A 23792-nucleotide genomic window follows, 5' to 3' on the forward strand; every position below is an offset into this window, starting at 1 on the left:
CTTTTATTGTTGGTTCAACCTTATGCAGCTGGTACAGTACTCACGAAAACAAAACACCATTCCCCCCTGGGAACATAAACGCCTAAAACAACATTGAATTACACGAGACAACACAAACTAAAATAGACTACAAGACCAGACTACATAAATGACAGTACAATTATAACCAAAACCAAAGCAGTCAGTGCAGAAAAAAGGCAAAGACAAAGTTTCTATAGCAAATAAAGTGCAAAAAGGTATTGTAGTATGATAAATTAGGTAAATTATAAATGTAACATATTGAATAGCAGAAATAATTCAAATGGTCAATGTTTGGTTTATAATGGTTTATTTATGGTCCGGTAGCAAAACCAAGAATTTTTTTTTGTGTGTGTGTGGGTGATGTCACTAGTACTACATGTCAGACTATATAGGAGTCTAATGGCTTTGGGGGAAAAAAACAGTTACATAGTGTGACCGTTTGGGTACGAGTGCTTTGGTACTTTTTTGGTAGACCTTTGCATTAATGATGCAAACCAGGCAATTTTTTAGCTGTTTGAGTTTGTTTCTGAAGTCCCTCTGTAGAACATGTTGAGAATGGCAGGTGGGACACGGGCTTTTGTCAGCATTTGTAATAAGTAAAGATGCTCCTGAGCTTTCCTAGATCCAGGTAATCACTGAGGAATTTTGGTGCTCTTGATGATCCCCACAGAGAAGCTGTCGTTGTTCAGTGTTGGGAGGTTGTTCTTTTCTCTCCTGAAGTCAACATCCATGTCTTTATTTTTGTCTATGTTCAGAGGAAGTTTGTTGGCCCTGCACCAATCTGTTATGCTGTATGCTGACTCATCGGCCTCATCGTGTGGTGATGAGATCCACCATGTTTGCGTCATAGGCAAACCTGATGTGATTCTACCCGTGCATTGCTGCACAGTTAGGAATCAGCAGAGCGGGCAGCAGCAGAGTGAACACACAGACTGGGGTCCCTGGAGTTTAATATGGTTGAGTCAGGACGTCAAGGATCCAGTTGCAGAGGGAGGTGTTTAGGCTTAGCTTTGCAATTGGTTGCCTGTCCTTTTGTATAGCAGAACTTCCTGCCTAACTTAATATAAAGAAAAAAATTTTGTAAGGTTAGGTATGTTGTTGTTGGTCTTTCGGCTGCTCCCAGCAAGGGGTCGCCACAGCGAAATATCCAGTCCGCACTACAACTTGGCACAGGTTTTACGCCAGATGCCCTTCCTGATGCAATCCTCCCATTTTATCCGGGCTTGGTACTGGCACTGCATCCAGTGGCTGGGGTTTGGGCACTGGCTGGAAATCGAACCCAGGCCTTCCGCATGGCAGTCAAAACACCTACCACTGAGCCACCCTTTGTAGGGTTAAGTATATTAGGCCTTATTTCCGCTAAGTTGTACTTCTTTTATCATCAGCCAAATACACTCCCTGTTTTGGTAATTGGAGTTTATCACAGAAAAGAAATTTTAAATGTTTAAATGTTAAAAATTAGATCTGATAAGTATTACATTTTGTCCTAAAACGTCTCCAGCGCGTTAAAATTCATTTATACCATTTAGCGCTGTTATTTAGGTGATCCCAGTAAAATGTTTAGTTTAGCTTTTCTGATCAATATCTATTGGTGCAGGTGTTTAAGTAAGTAGCTTATTCATAGCTTATTTTAAAGCATTATTAAATCTGCCACATAACTTCATAACGTCGCATTTTCTTATCATTTTGATTTCACTTATGGTGCAGGGCGAATTGTGCCAGGGGCATTTTAACGTATATCACTGGACTCGCAGGTTGGGTGTTTTACACGCTCACCTCGGACTGCTGTGGATGTTTTCTCTAATGACCTGTTTTCTCTCATAGTGACGCTTCACATTACTGCTTTTTATTAGCAGCATTGTTTTATACCTCCCACAGTAAGAATAAGCATACATTAATCTGTCGATTCATCTGTTGATTGACCTTTGTTAAGTGGCGGGTATAGCCACGCCCACCACAAGGAGAAAAAGGCTAAATTGGGGGGGGAAGCGCTAGATGCTGTGACATAATCTGGCACATACCTGCTCATAACGTCGCTTATGCTCAACATTTTGCAACTTTAGGCAAATAATTGAAGTTTCATTGCCAAAGTTTCATTAAATTCTTTTTAGGCAGTTTTGGCGTGATGCTGTGACAAAATCTGGCCAGACAGAGAAAATTTTTTGAGACTGGTTTCAGGTCCTTCACTGTATGAAATGTAAAGATATCATGGAAAGATTGAGTTCTTACCTTTCTTTTATTTATATAGATAACCCTTAAATTAAGTTTTCATTGCTGCCAGTTTAAAGCAATCATAGAATGGGGGTTTGCAAAGTTTTGCACTCAACTGTACAATGCAATAAGCATGAGAACTTGTGCTGTCTTAATATACTTCACTTTCTCCATATTTATTACCATAAAACAGAAACAGCCATGAGTTTAGCGCAGCATTTTAATAAATAATATGAAAATTGCTGATTATTTAAAGACATGAAATGTGCAATATTCATGCAATACAGAAGATGAGTACTACGGATTAAACATGTAATTTTAAGCAATTTACAAACAGATGACCACTACAGATGAGTTCCGAACCCATCTAAGGCACATCCAAATCACTTTGTTGCATCTCATCCTGAGTCCATTACAGGCCCTGTGTGAACATGTGACAGCGGAGGAGCTGCAGGTAGCTGACGTTTGAACAGGATTAAGACACAAATGTCGCATCGGCAACAGACTACACATGCACTCTAAATACAGTCAGGACGTATTCAACCGTAATGAATGCCAGTTTCCTGTCTTGTTATACAATACTAATCAAGTCAATTGCACTTATTTTAAAGCATGTATCTGATGCTGTTTGACGTTTTCCAGTGGTCATGGGTACCCTTTTTAAAACACTAAGGCGTATAATGTCTAGGGATGCATCGACACCGATACTAAAACGAGTACTGGTCAATACCGTGCTCGCTTGCTGGTACTCTTAAAAAAGAAAGAAATGCCAACATCCAATACTGCATAAGACAATGTAATGTAAAGCCTAGCGTAGTCTATTTGTCATACTAAGGAACAGATGTCAGAATGTGACAGCAATCTGGATGTGTTCCATGATGTATGATGGCAATCACAAAAAGGCAGACTGCAAACTGTTCTCTGAAAACATCAAGAGGAGGAACTATATTGTCCTCCGGCAATACAAGTAGCCTGATAAAACATCATATGGCATATAAACAGAATTGTAAATGAGAGCAGGGAAAGTGTGAATCCATTGAGCAAGCGTGCAGAAAAAGTTCTGCAGATGAGACTTCATTTCTGCGAACGCTGAGCATGGAGGCGTGATCAGTTCTGTAAGCAGTGATATGATGCTCTGGGATATACATGCTTCCTTTCATCAGTGTGCACAGGGTCTGGGCACAATTCATGGCACATGACCAGCTTATTTACTGACCAGGCTTGCTGATGCTGCTCTGTGTTTGCACATGGTCCCTATTAAACATACCTTGTAAACACTAACATTTAAAAAATCTAACGCGCACATGATGGCAACCAAGGCAAGCATAGCTATCGTTCATGATGCCTCTAATGTAATTGTGTAACATTAAGTAGCTTACTTGTTTTTGGTATCTGTCTCAGTATGATAAAAAAAATTATTTTATAATAAAAATAAAAGATATCGATGCATCCCTAATGATAACAAATTGAGTTATTTAGAGCAAACAACACAAACATTCAGTTTCCATTATGAATACATGAGGTAAAAATAAAAGAATAAATACTTGCATAAATACAGACAGTGGTTTAAAAAGCTCTAGCGGTGACTAAAACGGCATCACATGAACAACACTAAGATGCAGTGCTTATCATAGAGGTAAAAGAAGTGTGTATACAAATCGGCGAATTGCTACTTGAGTGCTTATCTACATCAAGTCATTGAAATATTATGGAAACTTAACTATAAAAAGTAATGAAGAAACCCTAGATCGTCCACTGACCTCCAATAATTAGGCTACAATATTTAGATCATATTGCAGAGGTTGATATATTATTGGTTTAGAGAAATTGGTAATCTCTGTAACTGTAAACTCTTAGGAAATGTTGGCACTTAAAAGAAAAAAATGTTCAAACTGTAACAATATGAATATGATTAAGTAAATCACTTGAGGTTGTCCTATGTGAATTTTCCCAGAGGCTGATACCATCCAGCCTTAACCTTTTTTTTTTTTTTTTTTTTTCCGCACCTGGGAATGACCGAATGACCAAATGTAACTTGGACACAGAAAAAAAACGTTCCTGTTTAACCGAACTCAAACTCATCCTCACGGAATGAGCTCTTGTAGCTCAGCATCGTTCAGTTCGTTAGTCACGATGATGTGGTCAAGCTGCTGCAGGTAACGTTCTTGGTCTTGCATGAAGTGAGGGATCCTGGTTCTCCGCAGGACAGCAAGATGACGAAGCCTTTCCACGTCTTCGTAGGACACCTACAGGCGAGTTTTTTTTTCAAGTGTTAGTGTTAGACTGATATGAACCGTACAGACAGTATACTGAATTCAAAATCCAGCTGACCTTGCCCAGACAGGCTAGCATCTTGAAATCGATGTTTCTCCTGTGGCGCAAGATCCTAAGAATTCCATCCAGGTAGACTTGATCTTTACTGAAACAGCCTGTAAAACAGCAACACATTACAACTGTAGATTTGAAACGTGTTTTACCACATAGTACATGTTGTCTGGGTTTGTTTTAATTACATGTGGAAATTTCTACAAACGTTAACAGTAAATAGCCACAGAGCAACACCAGCTATTGTTTACATGGACAACATTTTATGGTCAACAGTCTGATTGAAATCATTTTGATTACAGATTCCGACTTACGGTACATGCAATATGCCAAATTAAATGCTAAAAAAAAGATTTGTTTTTTTTAACAACTGAAATAGAAGTTGCTTTTGTATAAGAGGAATAAAACACTTCTGCATGTTCTGTTATTGTAAAAAAAAAAAATCACCTCATATTAAAAAAGGCTAAATGAGCTGCAGTGCAGACGTAATACTGTTTCACTTACAGTAATATCGAATAAAATTAGAGAATTGAATGCCTCTGAATCTGTGAATATTCTTTAAAAAAAACTCGTAATGATTTAACACATTATTTATAATTAGAAAATCCTTTCAGGAAGTCAGCAATCTGTTATACTCTACCTGGTTTCGAGGTGTCCGTTTGTCCCCGTTTGGCACGGAGGCAGTACTCCCAGCGTACAGCAGGGTCCTGCACGAAGCGAGCGATATAGCTGAACAGTTGGCTGAAACTCATGTTGGCCGCATGATACACGGTGTAGTAGAGGAGAGCAGCTCGCCACAAGAAGGGCTGCTTCCGCAACAGCACGCTGTGAATGCTGGCCAGTCCCTCCTCTGTCGGATTGGCTGGCTTCAGTCCAAACTGTTTCCTTCCGACGGCAGTGGCCCACGGCTGCATGCTGTTATTCACGCCGCGTAAGTAATGTGTACCTGAGAGGTGGAATTATAGCAGAACGTCAAGAACATTCTAAAGGTCATCGGAAATTAGACATAAACTAAAGGACGCAAATGACCTACAGTGGCCAGTTAGTGCTGGAATTAATATTTAGGTGCAATATAAATCTATAATTAAAAGTGTGACCTTACACAATTTACTCCGAGTTTACACAATTCATCATACCGATCTCGTGTCTTAGCATTCCTTCCAGCCAGTGCTGCCGTGCTCCAGACAGGTTTATGGTTAGGGTCGGCCTGCAGCTCTCTACCATCATCACAGCCTGAGACAGGAGCTCATCAGACAGAGACACCACCACCTGCAAATATCATACACGGTGACGTCTACTGAGCTGTGCATATAAAAAAAAAAAAAAGTCACGCAGGTATGCGCAGGGACTGTGGAAGACAAAAACACACACCTCGCCCACACAGCCCTCTTTCTGTAAGTACTTGCGCACCGTCGCCCACACTCGACTCTTGGGCAACACGCTTCCTCCGGTGACTTCTTCGAAGTTCTCGTAGGTGCCGAACTTCCTCAGGACACACTCCATGATATTAACTGCCTGGGAAAAAGTAGAAGTTAGACTCAGGGATGGAATGATTTATTTTTATATCAAGGTAAAAGTACAGTATAAAAGTATTAACTAAGTATGACCTGCCTTAATCTTTCTCGAAGGATGCACTGCATAAATATTTACCCCCACTGAACTTAAAAATTAAGTTTTAGTTTATAACACTACCCACTGTCTAAAAGTTTAAGGGCACTGTACTAAAACTATTGTAGGTGGGAATTGCTTGAGTAGAGGTCAGTCAATGTCAAATTATTTAAAAGTTCAAACAATATATCCCATATTAATAAGGGCAGTAAAGGTTTTTATTCCATAACCTTCCCCTCACATATTCATAGTACTATTGGATTTAAAATAAATTGAATTGAGTTCTTAAGCCATAGGCTTAATTTTGAAAATTAGGCTCTAAATCTAATTCATTATATTGAAAGTTGGAGCTACTTTTTGCAGGAAGAATTTTAAGTAGCTTTACAAAGACAGCGTTTTTGTACATAAAGGAATTATGTAGTTCTTGTCTCTAACTGCATTGATACTACAGATGTAGAATACACTTGACCATGAAGATAGCCTTAGACTTGGACGATGCAGACAGATGTTCTCTGATGACCTGTGACTGCAGTCGCTCAAGAATTAAGGACTGGAATTCCCTGAGCCTCCAATAATGAAATTGTATTTCATATTAACATAAACCCCCCTCCTGTTATACTGAACTTCCTGCCTCCTAATACAGTATGCAGATCAATCCATGCTACCTGATATCACCCCAATGACGATAGGTTCGCTGTTGAGTCAGATTCCTTCCTTTAACCATCTCAGTGTGTTTTTCCTCACCACCGTCATATTTGGCTTGCTAACAATCTGATAAGTATAATTTATACATATTTCCATATAGAATAAAGCCTGAATCTTTTAAAAGTACAGTATTTAGACCCTTTTATATATATATATATATATATAGATATACACACTCACCTAAAGAATTATTAGGAACACCATACTAATACAGTGTTTGACTCCCTTTCGCCTTCAGAACTGCCTTAATTCAACATGGCATTGATTCAACAAGGTGCTGAAAGCATTCTCTAGAAATGTTGGCCCATATTGATAGGATAGCATCTTGCAGTTGATGGAGATTTGTGGGATGCACATCCAGGGCTCTTTTGGGTTGAGATCTGGTGACTGTGGGAGCCATTTTAGTACAGTGAACTCATTGTCATGTTCAAGAAAAAGTGTGAGGAAATATGTGTAAATCATAATTATGAGATTGTCAGCAAGCCAACAATGACTGGCGAGGAAAAAACACCCAAAGATGCTTTACACACAGACTAATATTCCAAGGAGTGGAATACTGCGCCAGTGGAGTCAGTAGTGTTGGGCGATATGGAAAAATCATATACTGTATCACGATAACGATATATATCACGATGTACCACCCACAATAAAGTACGTTTTCAGTTATTCTCTTATATCATTGCATAATTTTTTTTGCAACTTTATTTTGAAGTGACATTTAACTGAACAGTCACAAATTAGAAAAATACATTTTAGTTTAGCAATATAAAAGTATCAACTGACAGATGTGGTGGAGGTAGAGCTACAGTAGCCTTCACATTTTTTTATTCACATCATAGTTATTTAAATAGTATTATCAAAATAAACTTTATTAAAAAAAATAAAATTAAAGTGCACAACCATTTCAAGTTTCACGTTTTCACGATAGAAACGATAGAAGAGAAATAGGACGATAGACACTTTTTTATCGTCCCCACGATATATATCCACTATATATCTAGGAGTCAGTGCTTCAAGAGCCACCATGCACAGACAAAAAGGACTGGACTGTTACTCAGTGGGCCAAAGTCCTCTTTTTAGATGACATTAAATTGTGCATTTCATTTGGAAATCAAGATCCCAGAATCAGGAGGAAGAGAGGAGAGGCAAATTGCTTGAGGACCACTGTGTTCTATCAGGTCCAAGGTCCAAACCAGATTCAGATTCCGAACCACAGTCTTTGGTCCCTGATTTCATAAATGAGACTTGGGTGCCCATGATCCTGTCACAAGTTTACTGGTATATAATTAATGTGATAATGTTATATGGTATTAATGTAAACATTATAACAACACAACAAATACTGAATAGGTCCCCCTTTTGCGGTGAAAATTTCTTCATGTTTCTTATGTAGAGAATAGCTAAAGCTTAGTGTGCTAAAATTTGTGTTAATTACATAGCATTACATGGTATTGTTGTCATAATGCTGTCCTATCATTATGATAATTTATATCTTGACATACCTGGGATAGAAAGAGTCCAGATCCTTCTTTATACTTCTCCAAGACACTAACAGGCTCGGGAGCCGCATACTCAAACTGGGGCTCGTACTTATAGTCAGACTGAAAAAAGGTCTGACGCTCTTGTTCGAGATTTATAGGCCTCAGAGCCACGAGTAAGCATGGCCCACGTGGTGCAGAAGGTGTGGGTACTGGTGCAAGCCCCCGGGCAATATGTGGCAGGGATGTAGCTGGCCGCATTCGCCCTCTGGTGGCTTTAGGCTGGACTGTAGAGTTCACAGTACAAGTACTTTCACTCCGACGCATCCAGGCTCCAGGTCCCAAACTGGGGCTTGTGAGGCTTCGTGTAGGGGGAGAGGGTGCACCGTAACGCCATGGAGGCTGCACTACTTTCCTTTCACACTGATTATTTGCTCTAACGCGCTGTGGTTTGATCTCCAGACTAGCTGGCCTTCGAGGTTCTGTCCTCTTCATGGGGAAGTCTGATTTCTCATTTTTTCCACAATTTTCTCCTTCCGCTCCCTGCAACTTCTGTTCCACTGGTGTGCTACAGGGCCCATTGTGGTGCAGCCCGTCTGTCTGGGTAATATGGCTAAAATTTGCTTGGATCGGGACAGGTTTAGGTTTTTCTGTATTGGGCTTAGGTTCTTGAAAATCTTCCTGAGTGGCATCCATGTCCTCCCCATCAGCCCTCTCCACACAGTTCTCACTCAGATCTAGCACCATTGCAACAAGCAATCCTCAATCAGGACACGCTGCACACCTGGACACAAAAGGATCAGGTTGGACTGTTTATTCTATTGACTGTGTCTTGCTTATTTGATAATAATATTAATTTGATATTGATAACAACAACTTTGCACATTTGCAAGCCATTAAAATGAAAGTAAACAGGCCTAGGAAACTGCACCTCCCCCCAGCCTCCCAGCCCCGCCCCCGGTTAATATTGAGGTGTGTGAGGGTGGGTGGGACTTGAATTCCCTGTAGCATTATAAGTATAAGAATGTTATCTTATACTACATTATAGTCCTATAAGTATGTTTTTTTCCTCTCTAGGACCTAATCTAGACCAGAGTGTAGTTAAGTCTAGGCATTGAATAATAGAACAATTTGCTTTTACATTATGATGACATAATTCAATAAATACTTCTTTCATCTGTCTTAATAGGCATTATTACATAAAAATACTTAATCAGTACAGAACTAGCCACTTACACTTTCTGTAAAAAAATAAAGAAATAAATCCAGAAACCCCAATGAATGCAGATTTGTTGTTCAGTAGGAACAAGCTGGTGTTATTCAGCGGCAATCAGCTAAACAAAAAAAAACTATAAAAACTATAGAATTGAATATTTATCTAAATTATTATACAGGAGTTAGTTCCGACTGAGCAGTCTGATTGGATGAGAGGCGTTTGACTAATAGTGATGATGGACGTTAAAACCATTGGGATGTCAAACTGTCACAGAGGACTATCACTTCGTGCTCCAGTCTCAGAAGTACTTTCAGCAAGAAATCACATCTGATAACATATTGTCATCTTAAGACAAAAACACTGACTTCATAACAATTCATTCTATAATGTTCCGAATCGCATCTGAACTGTCCATGTTCTATATTTACAGCTACAAAACTAACAAACTTTTAACACAAGACTGAATTCTAAATCTCTCTTCAACCCCTGATCAAGGGCACTACTTGTTGTGTGGAACAACCTATTGTATACCTTAGTGCCCTATCTTTACATGTAACTCTATATTCGGTTGTTAACCCCAGAACCTGTGAGTTAATGTTGTTGATATTCCAAAGCGGAAAGTGGCAACATAGAGAAAGGGAAACGTATAAATTCTTAAGGACCCTTGGAGTCCCTAAAGCCCATTTTTTTACATTATGGAGGCCCCGTGTGGTCTGCTTGGGATGCGGGTGTTGATAAAAGACGGTTCCACTTGACCATGAAATGGTCCTGGTCTCGGCTGATGCAGACAGCTGTTCCCTGATGACTGCAGACGCTTAATAGTTCAGGACTAAAATTCCAACAAACAGTTTTGTACCTGAGCCTTCAAAAAAAAAAAAAAACATGGACTATGTATTAAGATAGGCATTGGTGGCTTAGTGGTAGGTTTCCTGTTCAGATTCAGTGCCATTACCAAGCCTGGATAAAATGTGAGGGTTGCATCAGGTAGGGTAATAAGTATAAAAACCTGAGCTAAGTTGTGTGCAAATCGGGTAGACCTTTGTGGCGACCCCTCGACGGGTACAGCCGAAAGACTAACAACGACATAAACAACTTAAACACCTTTCCTGTTACACTAAACTTCCAGGCTTCTAACACAAAATATGACTCCAATCAATCCCTTGAGGGTGGGTTCCCTGTTCAGTCTGGCTTCTCTAAGATTCTTCCTTGCCACCATCGCCCTCAGCTTGCTTATCAGGGACAATCTGATTATTTCTGATTTATATTTTTCTGATTCCGTAATTTTCTTTTGATTCTGTAACACTGCTTAAATGATTAACAATGACATTTGTTAAAAGTAAAATAGAATCTTACTGTACTGTAGCAGATAGGGTAAATTAATGAGTGAATCTTGACCAAAGTGTAGGACTGTGGTTTAAAGTTCTGTTATTTCACAATGCTCAAAATCTGTCTCAAAGGAAGTGATGGAATGCATTCAAAGGGACACAAAGTAAAAGATGGAGATGCACAAGCACTGGTGCACAAAAGGCATGCTTTATCAGTAAATGCAGCACACACACACACACACACACACACACAATTAGAAAAATGGGGGGAAAAGAAAATTAAGTACTAAATTTGATTTCAAAGCAGGTAAAAAAAAATTTATAAACCCAATAACCACAAAAGAAATATATATATATACACGGGATAATATCTTAAAATGCATATTAAGTGGTTTGGAGTTAAATAAAAAAAAATCTAATTATAAAGGATAGAGCCAAGAATAAAGACACAGATAAGCCAATATTCCACCATGCAAGCCATGCATGACATAAAACAGGAAAATTCTCTACACACGCATTATTGTGTTGTTTGTGACATACCGCGCAGCGTTTTCTCGATAGGGCCAGTGAATAAAGCTCGGTTAATTCATAGTTTCTAGCCATTGAACAGATATCAACAGCGGCGGCGTAGTTAGACTTCCGGTATGGAGGAAAGAATAACGGGACGGACAGCAGCGCGAGAGCTGTGCTTTAGCGAGCGACAGTGATTGCGTTGGAACAAATGACGCGGTGCGGGCGCAGCTCGGGCACGCGCACGGCGATACGACGTCATGACGCGCTCCTCTCTGCGTGGCGTCGTCAAAGCCACGCCCTCTTTTGTTCCCGTAAAGACGAGATTTGTAGGAGTATCGATTAAAACCGAATGTAGTATCCATTCATTTATTTATATGCTTATTTAAAGATAATACTAAATAAACAGATAATACTAAATAATTAAATTTAATCAAATAATATGATAAAAAATATGAATTATAGCAAATACAGAATGCATATTTTTTATTTTCAGTGTAAAAATTATTAAAGATAATAGATAAAACAATACTACTACTACTACTAATAATAATAAGAAGAGGCAAAAGATAAGAAATATAGTTCCAAGCAACCATGAACGGGCCCAAGAACCTCCACCATCCAAAAGTTTGCCTTTTGAGCACGTTATGACCTCTAAAAAGCCCCGGGATGCTGATGCTTCTCAATTAAGACCTTCAAAAGGGCCCGGATGATATAATAATAATAATCATCATAAGAAGAACAACAGGGAATTCACACATTATGACATCAGCACCATTAAAACATTAGCATCATTAGAGCGATGGCGATGATAATAATAATGATTATTTTTATTTAAGATTCCTTACGATTTAAGGAACAGCCAATACAAAGTGTGTTTTACATAGATTTGTATCCTGTGTATAAAAAACAATTCTGTTCATCAAGTTTAATATTACTATTGCTATATCTTCCACTATACAATTTAAGAAAAATAATCAAATATTAAAATTTAATTGCAAAATAACAAACCATTATAGTGATTTTAAAAATTCGTCAATTATACCTTATGTTACTTTAAGGTTTAAAAAAAATTAGGACACATTTATATAATTGTAATAAGCATTTTTTTCTTTATTTGTACTTGCTTGCGGCATCCTATTGAATAAATTGTATGTTATTGGTTTATATGTTACGCTGCCCATGACACCATTTATACAAATACATTTTTATTCAAAAAAGTTTTTTTTCTAAGTATTTTTGTAGTTTCAAAGTCAAAACTACAGCTTCGCAACTGTGTAGCAATCCGAAAAAGCAATTCTTCATAAAGCCGCTAGGGGGCGACTGAGAGCATAAGTGTACAGTATATATAACTGAAAGGATATGCCTAATATGTATATATAGTCTTAATTGAGTATTTCTTTAATAAAAATAATAAAAGTTGTTTCCTTTTTATGTAGACTTAAATCACCTTAATTATTATACATATTAACACTTAATAAATAGAATTATGCATTTTTGGTCAAAAATTAGTAGTCAAAATTCAGCTCATAGATCATTTATACAGATTAAAACTATGCTAGTGTTTAAGTGTTACAGCAGTATAGATGTAGTCCATACTATTTATAAAAATTAGTGTCGATATATTTGCCAGACAGAAGGTTAGACCAATAATAATTAAATATTTCAAAATTATATCTTCATATTTTAGGGTAATTGTGCACATTATTCATGTCTGTTAATTTAGGACTCAGCTACAAACTACATATCTTAATGGGGTTTGTTTGATCAGTTGGCTCAGGTCGCTCCTTATTTAGACTTGGTCTGGTTGTTTGGAGGAAGCGGTTTTCCCAGATGGTGAGCTGTGGTCAGGCCGTATGGTTTAGAGGCATACTCCTCCTTCACATCCTGCCGGAGTCTGAACCCTGCCTTAAAGTCGAGGTCAAAGAGCTCAGTGGGAGTGAAGGACAGTGGCTTTTCGTCCAGGATTCCTTGCAACCTGCTCTTCCACCCCTCCAACAAGGTCGCTCTTACATCAGCAGGAGTGTGTGCAGGACTCCAGAAGATCTGAGGGGCCAGAACCTGAAAACCGCAGAAGCGCAGAATTCCATTCTGCAAAAAAAAAAAAAAGTTTCTTATTTAGTGGTTCGGAATTTAGGCCTAGTCTAGTGTCAAATTAAAAAACCTACTACACCTGTAGGGGCCACAATAAAACATTGATGTCTCCATTGAGACCGTCTGGCATGTACATGGTCTCCATTCCTCCGGTAGTGAAAGACAACATGGCCTTTTTATTCTATAATGTGAATCAAATATAATTATAAAAGATTTTGCACTAAATATATATAACAAGTTAACAAGTTATATAAACAAGTTAACCTAACTTGACCTAAACATTCACTTTTTAATACATTGATACATACATACAGATATACACTGATTAGCCATGACATTAACACCACCATCAGGTGAACTAAATGACATTTTTTTGAATTGCCTGATGATGTGTCCAAACTTTTGACTGGTATAAATATAATAAAGGTATATTACATAAAAGAAAAACCTAATTGGGCGAAGAAAAAAAATCACAACTAAATCAAACTGGTGAATTTATAGTTTTAATTTTTCTTCTTAAGTAAAAAGGGCAAGATGAAGCAACTGCTTAACTTACTTCACAGTAGTGATATTAAAAAAGTTTAAAACGTTTTTCCCCAGTCCAAGAATGTTATACTATGTTACTATATATAATATTGTTTTTTTCCCCTCACAAGTAATAGCAGTCTGTTAATCTAACCAATCAATTTAACATTGAATATAAAATTTTTAATAATTTAAAGTCATACAAAACTAAAAATAATATTTTATTACAACTTTTGTTTGAGTGTTTGCATTTCAGACCTTAAACATGCCGTAGTCATAGAGGTTCTGGAGCGTGAAGGCAAATCCCTGAGTCAGCACTCGGTCTATCCAGCCTTTCATTATAGCTGGGACGCTGAACCAGTAAAGTGGAAACTGCAGAGACAATTTAAAAACAGTACTCCATTTGTTTCTCTCTCTCTCTCTCTCTTGCTTAAAAAATAAATAAATAAATAAATAAGTAAGTGTGTGTGTGTGTGTGTGTGTGTGTGTGTGAGTGTGTGTGAATAGGACAAATCTATGAGCTTTTAAAAAATGAGATGTATGAAGAGACCTGGAAGATGATGAGGTCGGCCTGTTCGACTTTACGTTGCTCCTCTTTGATGTCATCACTTAGGATGCCTTCATTCCAGGCATGCATGCACTCCTCATTGTAGATAAAGTGTTCAGGGTTCTTCAGCTGACCTGCGATCAAGAAAAGAAAATGGATACAAAGCAGGCTGTAGAGATGCTTCTATTCTAAGAACACTTACAGTAAATGGTAAGGGACAATATTAAAATAAATTTTATTTGTATAGCGCTTTTAACAATTGTCATTGTCACAAAGCAGCTTTACACAATCATAAGAATTATGGAAGATTCTATGAAATGTGAATGTGTATGAATCAGATGAGTAAGCCGAGGACGTGGCAAGGAAAAACTCCCTGAGATGGCAATAGGAAGAAACCTGGAGAGGAACCGGACTCAACAGGGAACCCATCCTCATTTGGGTGATAACGGAAAGAATATAAAAATAAATAAAGAATATCCCACCACCCTTTCCCTTTAATGTACTGTACATCTGTCTAGGACAAGAAAAAGACACCAAGCCATTTTATAAGTAATATTAAACAGATACTATATTAAACTGTCACCAGTGATATCAGTGATGTTGCATCTTGTCTTAATTTTCATTTAGTATGCTCAGGGTAAAAACAAACAAACAAACAAACAAACAAACAAGTAAACAAAACATTACATTTACATTTACATTTACATTTAGGCATTTGGCAGACGCTCTTATCCAGAGCGACTTACAAAAAGTGCTTTAATGTTTACAACATTGGATACATACTTACACTGGGTTAACTAGGTTAATAACTAAGTACCATTAGTCCAACACATCTGAGTTTTTTTTTTTTTTTTTTTTTTTTTTTTTTTGGGGGGGGAGGGGGGTTAGTCCAAGTACTGGAGAAACAGATGCGTCTTGAGTCGTCGTTTAAAGATAGTCAAAGTCTCTGATGTACGGACATCTAGAGGAAGTTCATTCCACCATCTAGGTGCCAGAACAGAAAAGAGCCTGGATGAATGCCGCCCTCGATCCCTGAGAGATGGTGGGATGAGGCGAGCAGTGCTGGAGGATCGGAGGCAACGTGGTGCAGTGCGTGGTGTAATTAGCGCAGAGAGGTAAGTGGGTGCTGGGCCATTTTTGGCTTTGTAGGCAAGCATCAGTGTTTTGAATTTGATGCGGGCAGCTACAGGAAGCCAGTGCAGGGAGCGGAGGAGTGGGGTGGTGTGGGAGAACTTGGGAAGGTTAAAAACGAGTCGTGCTGCTGCATTCTGGATCAGTTGCAGAGGACGAATCGTGGACAGTGGCAGGCCTGCCAGGAGTGAGTTGCAGTAGTCCAGTCTTGAAATAACAAGGGACTGAACAAGCACCTGAGTAGCCTGTGAAGAAAGAAATGGGCGAATTCTTCTGATATTGTAAAGAAGAAATCGACAAGAGCGAGTAAGGTTAGTGATGTGTGGGGAAAATGACAGATGATTGTCCACGGTTACCCCAAGATTGCGGGCGGTGGTTGAGGGAGTGATTTGGTTGTTGTCCATGGATATCACAAGGTCTTGACCTGGAGATGAGTCACAAGGGATAAACAACAGTTCGGTTTTACTGAGATTGAGCTTCAGCTGATGAGCAGCCATCCAAAATGAGATGTCTGCCAGACATGCTGAGATCCGGGTGGAAACCTGAGTGTCAGAGGGAGGAAAGGAGAGGACAAGTTGGGTGTCATCTGCATAACAGTGGTATGAGAATCCATGCGATGATATGACCTTACCAAGAGACCGGGTATAGAGGGAGAACAGAAGAGGACCAAGTACTGAGCCCTGCGGGACACCAGTAGAGAGTCTACGTGGGGCAGATGTAGATCCCCTCCATGTTACCTCATATGACCTATCTTTAAGGTAAGAAGCAAACCATTGCCACGCTGTTCCACAAATTCCAAGGCTTGTAAGAATAGATAATAGAATCTTGTGGTTCACGGTGTCAAATGCAACAAATTACAGAACATCATCATTATTCCCCATATACAGTGTTGGCCATAAGTATTGAGACAATGGTTACATTTAATCTTCTAATGACAATTTCAATAAAAAAAAAGAGATGATTTGTCATTTTCTGCAATAAAATTGCTCTATAACAATCAATATTTATAATAAAGTCCTTCATTCTTTAAAACCTGCTAAATTCAGCTGCTAGAGTCAAAAAGATGTCCGCAGGACTCCTGTGTCACTGGCTCAATGCTTTATTGCTGCCTGAAGATCATGTGCAGGAGATGGTCCCTTAGCTGCTACTGCCTTCTTCACTATTGACCAACAGGGTTTAGGTCTGGAGACGACCCAGGCCATGAAGCTCCAGGAGCTGAACACCATTGTCACATAGCAAGTTTTTCAGTTCATAAGTACAACTCTTCAACCACATTAGACTAGAACTAATGAGTGAAATCAGCCGTTTTGTGCACAGGGAGAACTATAAATCACTGCCTATGTTGTCTTAATACTTTTGGCCCCCACTGTGAGTAAGTTTGATCATTTCTTTAAAACTTTTATTCAAATGAAACGTTTGCTGACCTTTGATATCATCCTCAGTTGCTGCAGCTTTGAATTTCATGGCATAGAGATCCGACACAAGGACCTTACAGCCCTGATCTGTGAAAGCCTTTACAGCTGCATCCTTCACCGCACAGTTGAAAGACTTCGGACTCTGATGTGCGTAAACAATCAGCACCGTCTTATCCGCTACAACAGAAAGAACAGAGAGAGAGAGAGAGACAAGAAATATTAAAAAAATTAAAACATGAACATGAAATATGACGTCTGCTCGTCCATCCAGCTAGCTAGCTGTTGGAGCCATCAGGGCTTCATAAAACTCTGGCAAAGGAATTAAAACGTTTTAATTTAATTTCTTCTCATTAAGGCTTGAGTCAGTCAATTTACAGGGATTTACAGTCAATTAGCTCTAACTAATTTATCATTTATTCATTAATTACAACACTAATTCACAGTGCATCCAAAGTGCATCCAGTGTGTGCCTTTCCAAATCCTCCGATTAACTGAATTTACCAGGTCTCCAATTAAGCTGCAGAAACATCTCAAGGGTGATCAGGGGAAACAGGATGCGCCTGAGCTTAATTTTGAGCTTCATGGCAAAGGCTGTGAATACTTATGTACATGTGCTTTCTTGATTTTTTTTTATTTTTAATAAATTTGCAAAAATCTCAAGTCAACTTTTTTTATGTTGCTTTATGGGATGTTGTGTGTAGAATTCTGCGGGAAAAAAATAATTTAATCCATTTTAGAAGAAGGCTGTGACATAACAAAATGTGGAAAAACTGATGTGCTGTGAATACTTTCCGGATGCACTGTACTGTAAATAGTAGTTAAAATTTGGTGATGTCCTGATACATGAAATTCTGCACTTTGACCTGATTTGGTGACGTCTTCATAGGACAAAAATAAAACAAACAAACTAGCTAAATACATATAGCTTTAAATATGTGCCTTAAGGTTTAAAATTTCAATTGATTAAAACGTTCAACCTCATAAAACTACAATAACTGACATGTGACAATGGTGCAGTGTTTATGTGATACATTCACACTTTGTAGCATTAAAGGTAAAGAGAATCTGTTCATTTCACTCAAACAAATTAACATGCCTAGCTAAACATTAACTCTATGGCCAACTCTGTTGTGGCTCTCAATCAGAATCAGAGTTTTATTCTCTTTTATTACGCTCAAGCAGACAGGCCCAAAGCATGGGACTTGGCATACTGCAATCCAGCTTTGTCCACCATTTAACAGACTCAGGCCAGATGCACGGATATGTCTGTGGTAAGCATTGTAACTAACCAAAACCCGAAAGTATTAAAAAATTATCCACATTTTGGACCTTGGGTTTTAAAAAATAAACATACAAATAAAAAAATTCATTAAAAGTGTCCACAAAGCTCATAAATTAATTACTGTATGTTCTGACTTTAATCAAGGAGTTTGGCACATAAAAATCATCCAGAAGGTACCTGAATTGTTTATAGATTATGAAATATACAATATGTAATAATACACAAAAAGTGCAACATCATGGCTCTCCGGCTGGAGGCTCTCCATGTATAAGGTCATACTGAAAGGACACACTTGTCCATGTTAGACCAAGCAAACGCCCGGTTCTCATTTGCAAAGGGAAATCTAGTGGTGTCTGAATAGCTTCCCTAGACAGTGACCACAACATTTTTTTTTTAGTAAAATCTCACACATAGGTGTGCTTTGAAATTATACTCGATCTTATGTTTTTAGCTATCCTGTATGCATTATAGTAAATAAATGTCACCTTTAACAGCTGAGAATACGGAAACAACCTCATCAATCATTTACTTGGATAATTACTTCAAACTGATTCACCCATAGATTCATAATCAGAATATATTCCGATATAGAGCTCATTCTTTTAGCAAACTGCTGAAATATTCAGTAGATGAAGTACTAAGGAGTGAAGAAGGGTTTTCAAATATGGCACCTGGGCCTCCCATGGGACTATAAATCAGAGGTAGAGATTCGAGCTCTTATAGTTATTTGCCTTATTTGTCGGGTCCCTTAAATTAAAAGCAAACTAACTTAAAAACAAGTGCACATTTAAATAGTACTAACTTGGATCTAATGTGTCCTGTCAGTGTTATGTCAAAGTTAACTTCATTATTAAGGTTATATTATGTAGAAATGTGACCGCTAATCCCAATGAAGTCCTGTTTAGATCCAGAGGACTGAGTGAACACTACACCAGCAGTAAGCGCACTGAACATCTGATTAGTGCCGCATGACCAAACTAACCTTCTTTAGACTCCAAGTCATGTGCTTTCTAAAATTTTATCTGGCAAAAAAAAATAAAAAATGTGGCCCCATTTCTGCAAAATCCCAACATTTCTTATGCATTCCTCCAGTCTGACAGTTGTTTATAAAATTGCTTTCCCAGCATCCTGAGCAGACAATAGCTCAGGATTTAAAGCAAAACATAGGTTTATATTAATGTATCGTTCGTTTATATCATTGATGTGTCTATGACAACCGGGACTTGTATTGTTGATGACACAGGTCATTTATAGGAATCTCAAGTTTTAGCATTTTGAGAAAACCCTGGAGAATTTCAGTTGAGAAAAAAAAAAACGCGCTGCCTACATACTTTTAAAGGTTTACTGCAATCTACAATGCATTTTTTTAAAAAAGCTCTGCAGACCAGCACATTAAATGGACATACACATCTGAATGCAGAGCACAGACTGAATAAAACTGAGAATTAGAACACAAACCGATCCCTAACGTAAGCCACTATCAGTCCTCAACCATTGTTGCTGATCTTGGGTTGAAGTTATGAGCAACATTTCTATCCAGTTGTAGCACTACATTGAAAATGATTATAATCAAGATCTAGAGCAGGATTTGCATGGTTGAGATGTTGTGTTTGCAAAGTATTTTCTTGCTCCATGTGGGTTACAAGGTATTCAAAAACAGATCTCAGTTCTGGCATGCCCGTTTCCCACAAAAGTATCCACATATAAATGTTTTGGCCCTAAAAGTTGCTCAAAAGTTGCTCAGATAAGTCTACTTAAATGTGCCATGACTTAAGGCATGACTCTCTGGTACCCAAAGGCTAAAGGTGACTGGACTGGAACTAGTAAGATAATGATCTTATGACACCAGAGCTTCTGTTGAACTCAGTCCTATTAAAGAAATGTATCTTAGGGCTTTTGAAGTTCACAGTGCAAGTGGACTCAAAATAAGGAGCTCACTTCTCAGTTTTCTTTCTAAATATTTAATAAAACCACCTGTTGCTCATGTCACAACTCCAGCTGATACAGACTGTGTCATTTAAAATAGTTGATCTATGTGCTCCCGGGCTATGTCTGCATCAAAAACATGGGCAGGATGCCATCTTGCTATTGTGTTTAACTAGTACAACACGTTTTTAACATCCAGAAAGTATGTTGCGAAACAGGAATCGCCACCTCTTGGAGTGAAGCAGAATAATATCGGAAAGAAAGAAAAAAAGGGTTTTAGGTTTAAAAATGCGAGTAAACATTTCTGCTGTGCTGCTGTTTAAAATGTTTGTAATTATCATATGCAAAAATGTCAGCATTTACATACAAATCTGTATTTGATTTTTAAATATATCATCACAAACATAGATTAGATGAGGAGCTTGCAGTGCTATGTACAAAAAGCTGTTCTAACCATGCACAAGCCACACCAGATGCTGTCCATTGCTAGAGGGCTACATTCAATTATTATTTTAACTCACACTAGTATGTTCAAAGTCAATCATTTAACTAGACACATCTTTTTTTTTTTGAGACACTCAGGGTTACAATTGTCCCATGTTACAATCATCACAAGTGTCACAAATTTTGGCAAGTACATTCCTCAAACTTCCCTGCCGGGTTTTGGTACATGTCTGTATTATGGGATCACTATATCCTATTTGAATATGCAGATGTTTTACACAATAATGTAAAATCTTATATCTTATATTTGCGTATTGCTTATACCATTCTTTATTTTTATGCATATCTTATTGCAAAGGGAGGTGGATATGTGCCAAGCAACAAGCTCATGTTAATTCTATAAATGGCATTTTGTCTATAATTATTATGCAAATTTTTGCTTAAACAAAAAACAGGCAAGAAGAAAAAAAAATTCATGGAATCTGTGTTACAGACAGAACTTTATTAAAAGACTAAATCAAGCCAAATGCAACAATGTGCTGTATAACCAGGAGTGAGTCCAAAACCAGAAAGCAAATAATAGCATGCAAACAGTCTACTAGAACTGTTTAAAAATTAAAACATTGGACAAGTATAATTGCAAATGCAATGTTTTTAGTGTCATTTTAGATATGTTGCCATTGCAACATAATTAGAAAACTTTTTAAATTACTTGTTTGTGCTTTCCTTAAATAAATCCCCAGTATGTGCATTAATATTGATAATAATAATAATAATAATAATTGTTAGTAATCCTGCTCACCCATTGTTGATGCTGTTGGTTAGGAGGTGTGCACTGTAGAGCAGACCTAGTCGGTTAGAGGATTGTCCTGAAATGATGTGGGAAGATTATATAAGCTTAAATTTGAGCAGGACTTGCGTGAGAAGCGCTGTTGCGCAATCAGCGTACAGCAACTCTGGAGAGGTGGAGCGCGCGACTTTCGCCACGTGAACTGACACCACGCACGCGAGTCAAACCAGTAAGTGCAGATTGATATAGCTGTAGATTAAATCATTCGGGAAACAAATCCGATGTTTCTTAATGTTCTGACTTTAGACGTTGCTCACAAGCATTGAACTCTACTTAAACAAACGTGACTGGACTCTCATTGGTCAGTAGATGATCACGCGACATCAGATTTCCCGTTTGTATTCACATCACATTGCGTTCTCAGTGCAAGTGGACCTAAAAAATGAAGTGAGCTCACTTTCTCAGTTCTGTCTCTGGATGTTTTAGGAGACTATCTGACATAAAAAATTTGATGTTTTATATCTTTTTAAGCTCTCCGTACATGCATGGAAAAGCAAATATGGAATTTTTGTAACCCAAATTGATGTATACCATAGGTCCAGGTGCGACTCTAATAAGTTTTTAAAGACATGAATGCATGCATTATAAAGGTGCTATGCATTGAAACAACATATACAGTGGGAAATAGAAATATATATAAATAATCACCCCCTTTAAAATAGTTTTTGTTTTATCTGTCTTTACCCAATGCAACTTTTATCATACAAGTGAAATATATAACACAAACAAAATGATTAAAAATAAAAAACAATTGAAAAGGGATTACCCGCTTGTGTCAGTATTATGTTGAAACACCTTTTGATTTAATTACGTTCCTTTGATCTATTGGGATATGCCTCTACTACATCTAGACTTTGCTATATTTGCCCACCTCTTCTTTACAGAACTGCTCAAGTTGAGTTTAATGTGATGGTGACTGTTTCTGGAATGCAATCCTCAAATCATTCCACAGATTTTTATTTTTATTTTTTCAGGTGTGGTCTCTGACTAGGCCATGAAAGGGCACCTTTTTCTCCTGTAACCACTAACTTTACAAAGTTGGAGGCATCAGTTTGTCTTTTCATACTGTATAATTATAATTATAGCTTAAAACTAATTCGGCAAGTTTTGCCAAGGAGTGTCCTGCACAGGGCCCTGACCTCAACCCCCACTAATTATGCCAAGCAACACACCAAAAGCAAATGAATAGACTTTCCTGAAGACATTATAACAGCAAGAAGACAAAATATTTAATTAACTAAAATATTTAATTAAATGTTCAACAAGTGCATGTGATTGGGCAAGTGTCCACATACTTTTGGCCATCTAGCGTACCTTTTTGGCACTCCAAATATTCATATTGGTATTCTGAGTTAATTAGCTGTAGTAACCCCAGTGACTCGACACAAAATATGCTGAGTCATTGTACTAGACCAAGCGGAATGCTAAACCCCAGAAATGGGACAATGTGCTGAAGGTAAATATCTCATATCACATAAGGCTTTGAACAGAGACAGACCAAAATGCAGATTGTTGGCACCGTGAAAAAACAAGAAGTAAATATCTTGCATAATTATAGTATAGCAACAACAACGAAAAACTTAATAATCATTTGCCTTTTCTTTTTTAGTCATAAAGCTTCTATCAGTAAGTGTGTGTGTGTGTGTGTGTTCAACGGAAGTTGATGCACTAATTGTTTTGTGGCTGCAGAGAGTCAGGTGTCTGAGCTAGGGCAGTTACACACATGTGCAAGGTGTTGGGATTTAATTTCCTGATGCACTGATAGAATTACAAGCCCAATGTGAACAGTAACATGTGCAATATACTACACCATCCTGGACTGTCTATATAGTTCACATTGACTTAAAAAAAAATAATAAATAAATAAAAAATTTTAAACATTTGTGATAATTTTTGCCAGCATAATATTTTATGTTTTTAGGTATTAAATAAAGGTTATTACACACTCACACACCACACTTTACCACCATAGTCATTAATGAAACAATAGCTATTTGTTGTGTATTTAATATTTGCTCTTGTATCTCTATGGTGTACAGATTTCACCTTAATGCAGAAGATCTTAACAATACCTGAACTCAAACATATACAAACTAAATTCTGGAGTTTTCTACTTATACAAATTGTTCCCCCCTTAACCATTGCATGAAAACCTCAGAGCCATGCAGAAGCCATATGC

General features: G+C 37.8%; 2 protein-coding genes across 2 annotated transcripts; both read right to left on the reverse strand.

Moving 5' to 3' along the window:
• Positions 1-2238: 2238 nt before the first annotated feature.
• kiaa0895l lies at positions 2239-11587 on the reverse strand. The gene is made up of 7 exons (XM_053512421.1): positions 11430-11587; positions 8373-9132; positions 5929-6072; positions 5694-5826; positions 5198-5503; positions 4564-4661; positions 2239-4478 (listed from the first exon to the last, which is right to left on the reverse strand). The coding sequence occupies exons 2-7, from the start codon at positions 9093-9095 to the stop codon at positions 4317-4319; spliced, it is 1566 nt and encodes a 521-aa protein (XP_053368396.1). The 5' UTR covers positions 9096-9132; positions 11430-11587; the 3' UTR covers positions 2239-4316.
• Positions 11588-13135: 1548 nt separating this feature from the next.
• nqo1 (NAD(P)H dehydrogenase, quinone 1) lies at positions 13136-21569 on the reverse strand. Its single transcript, XM_053512698.1, has 6 exons — positions 21566-21569; positions 17121-17288; positions 14569-14699; positions 14277-14390; positions 13573-13674; positions 13136-13490 (listed from the first exon to the last, which is right to left on the reverse strand). Exons 1-6 carry the CDS (start codon positions 21567-21569, stop codon positions 13188-13190), a joined length of 822 nt encoding a protein of 273 aa, XP_053368673.1. The 3' UTR covers positions 13136-13187.
• Between the last annotated feature and the right edge of the window lie 2223 nt (positions 21570-23792).

Source organism: Clarias gariepinus, chromosome 15, assembly GCF_024256425.1.
Source record: "Clarias gariepinus isolate MV-2021 ecotype Netherlands chromosome 15, CGAR_prim_01v2, whole genome shotgun sequence".
Taxonomy (NCBI): Eukaryota; Metazoa; Chordata; class Actinopteri; order Siluriformes; family Clariidae; genus Clarias; species Clarias gariepinus.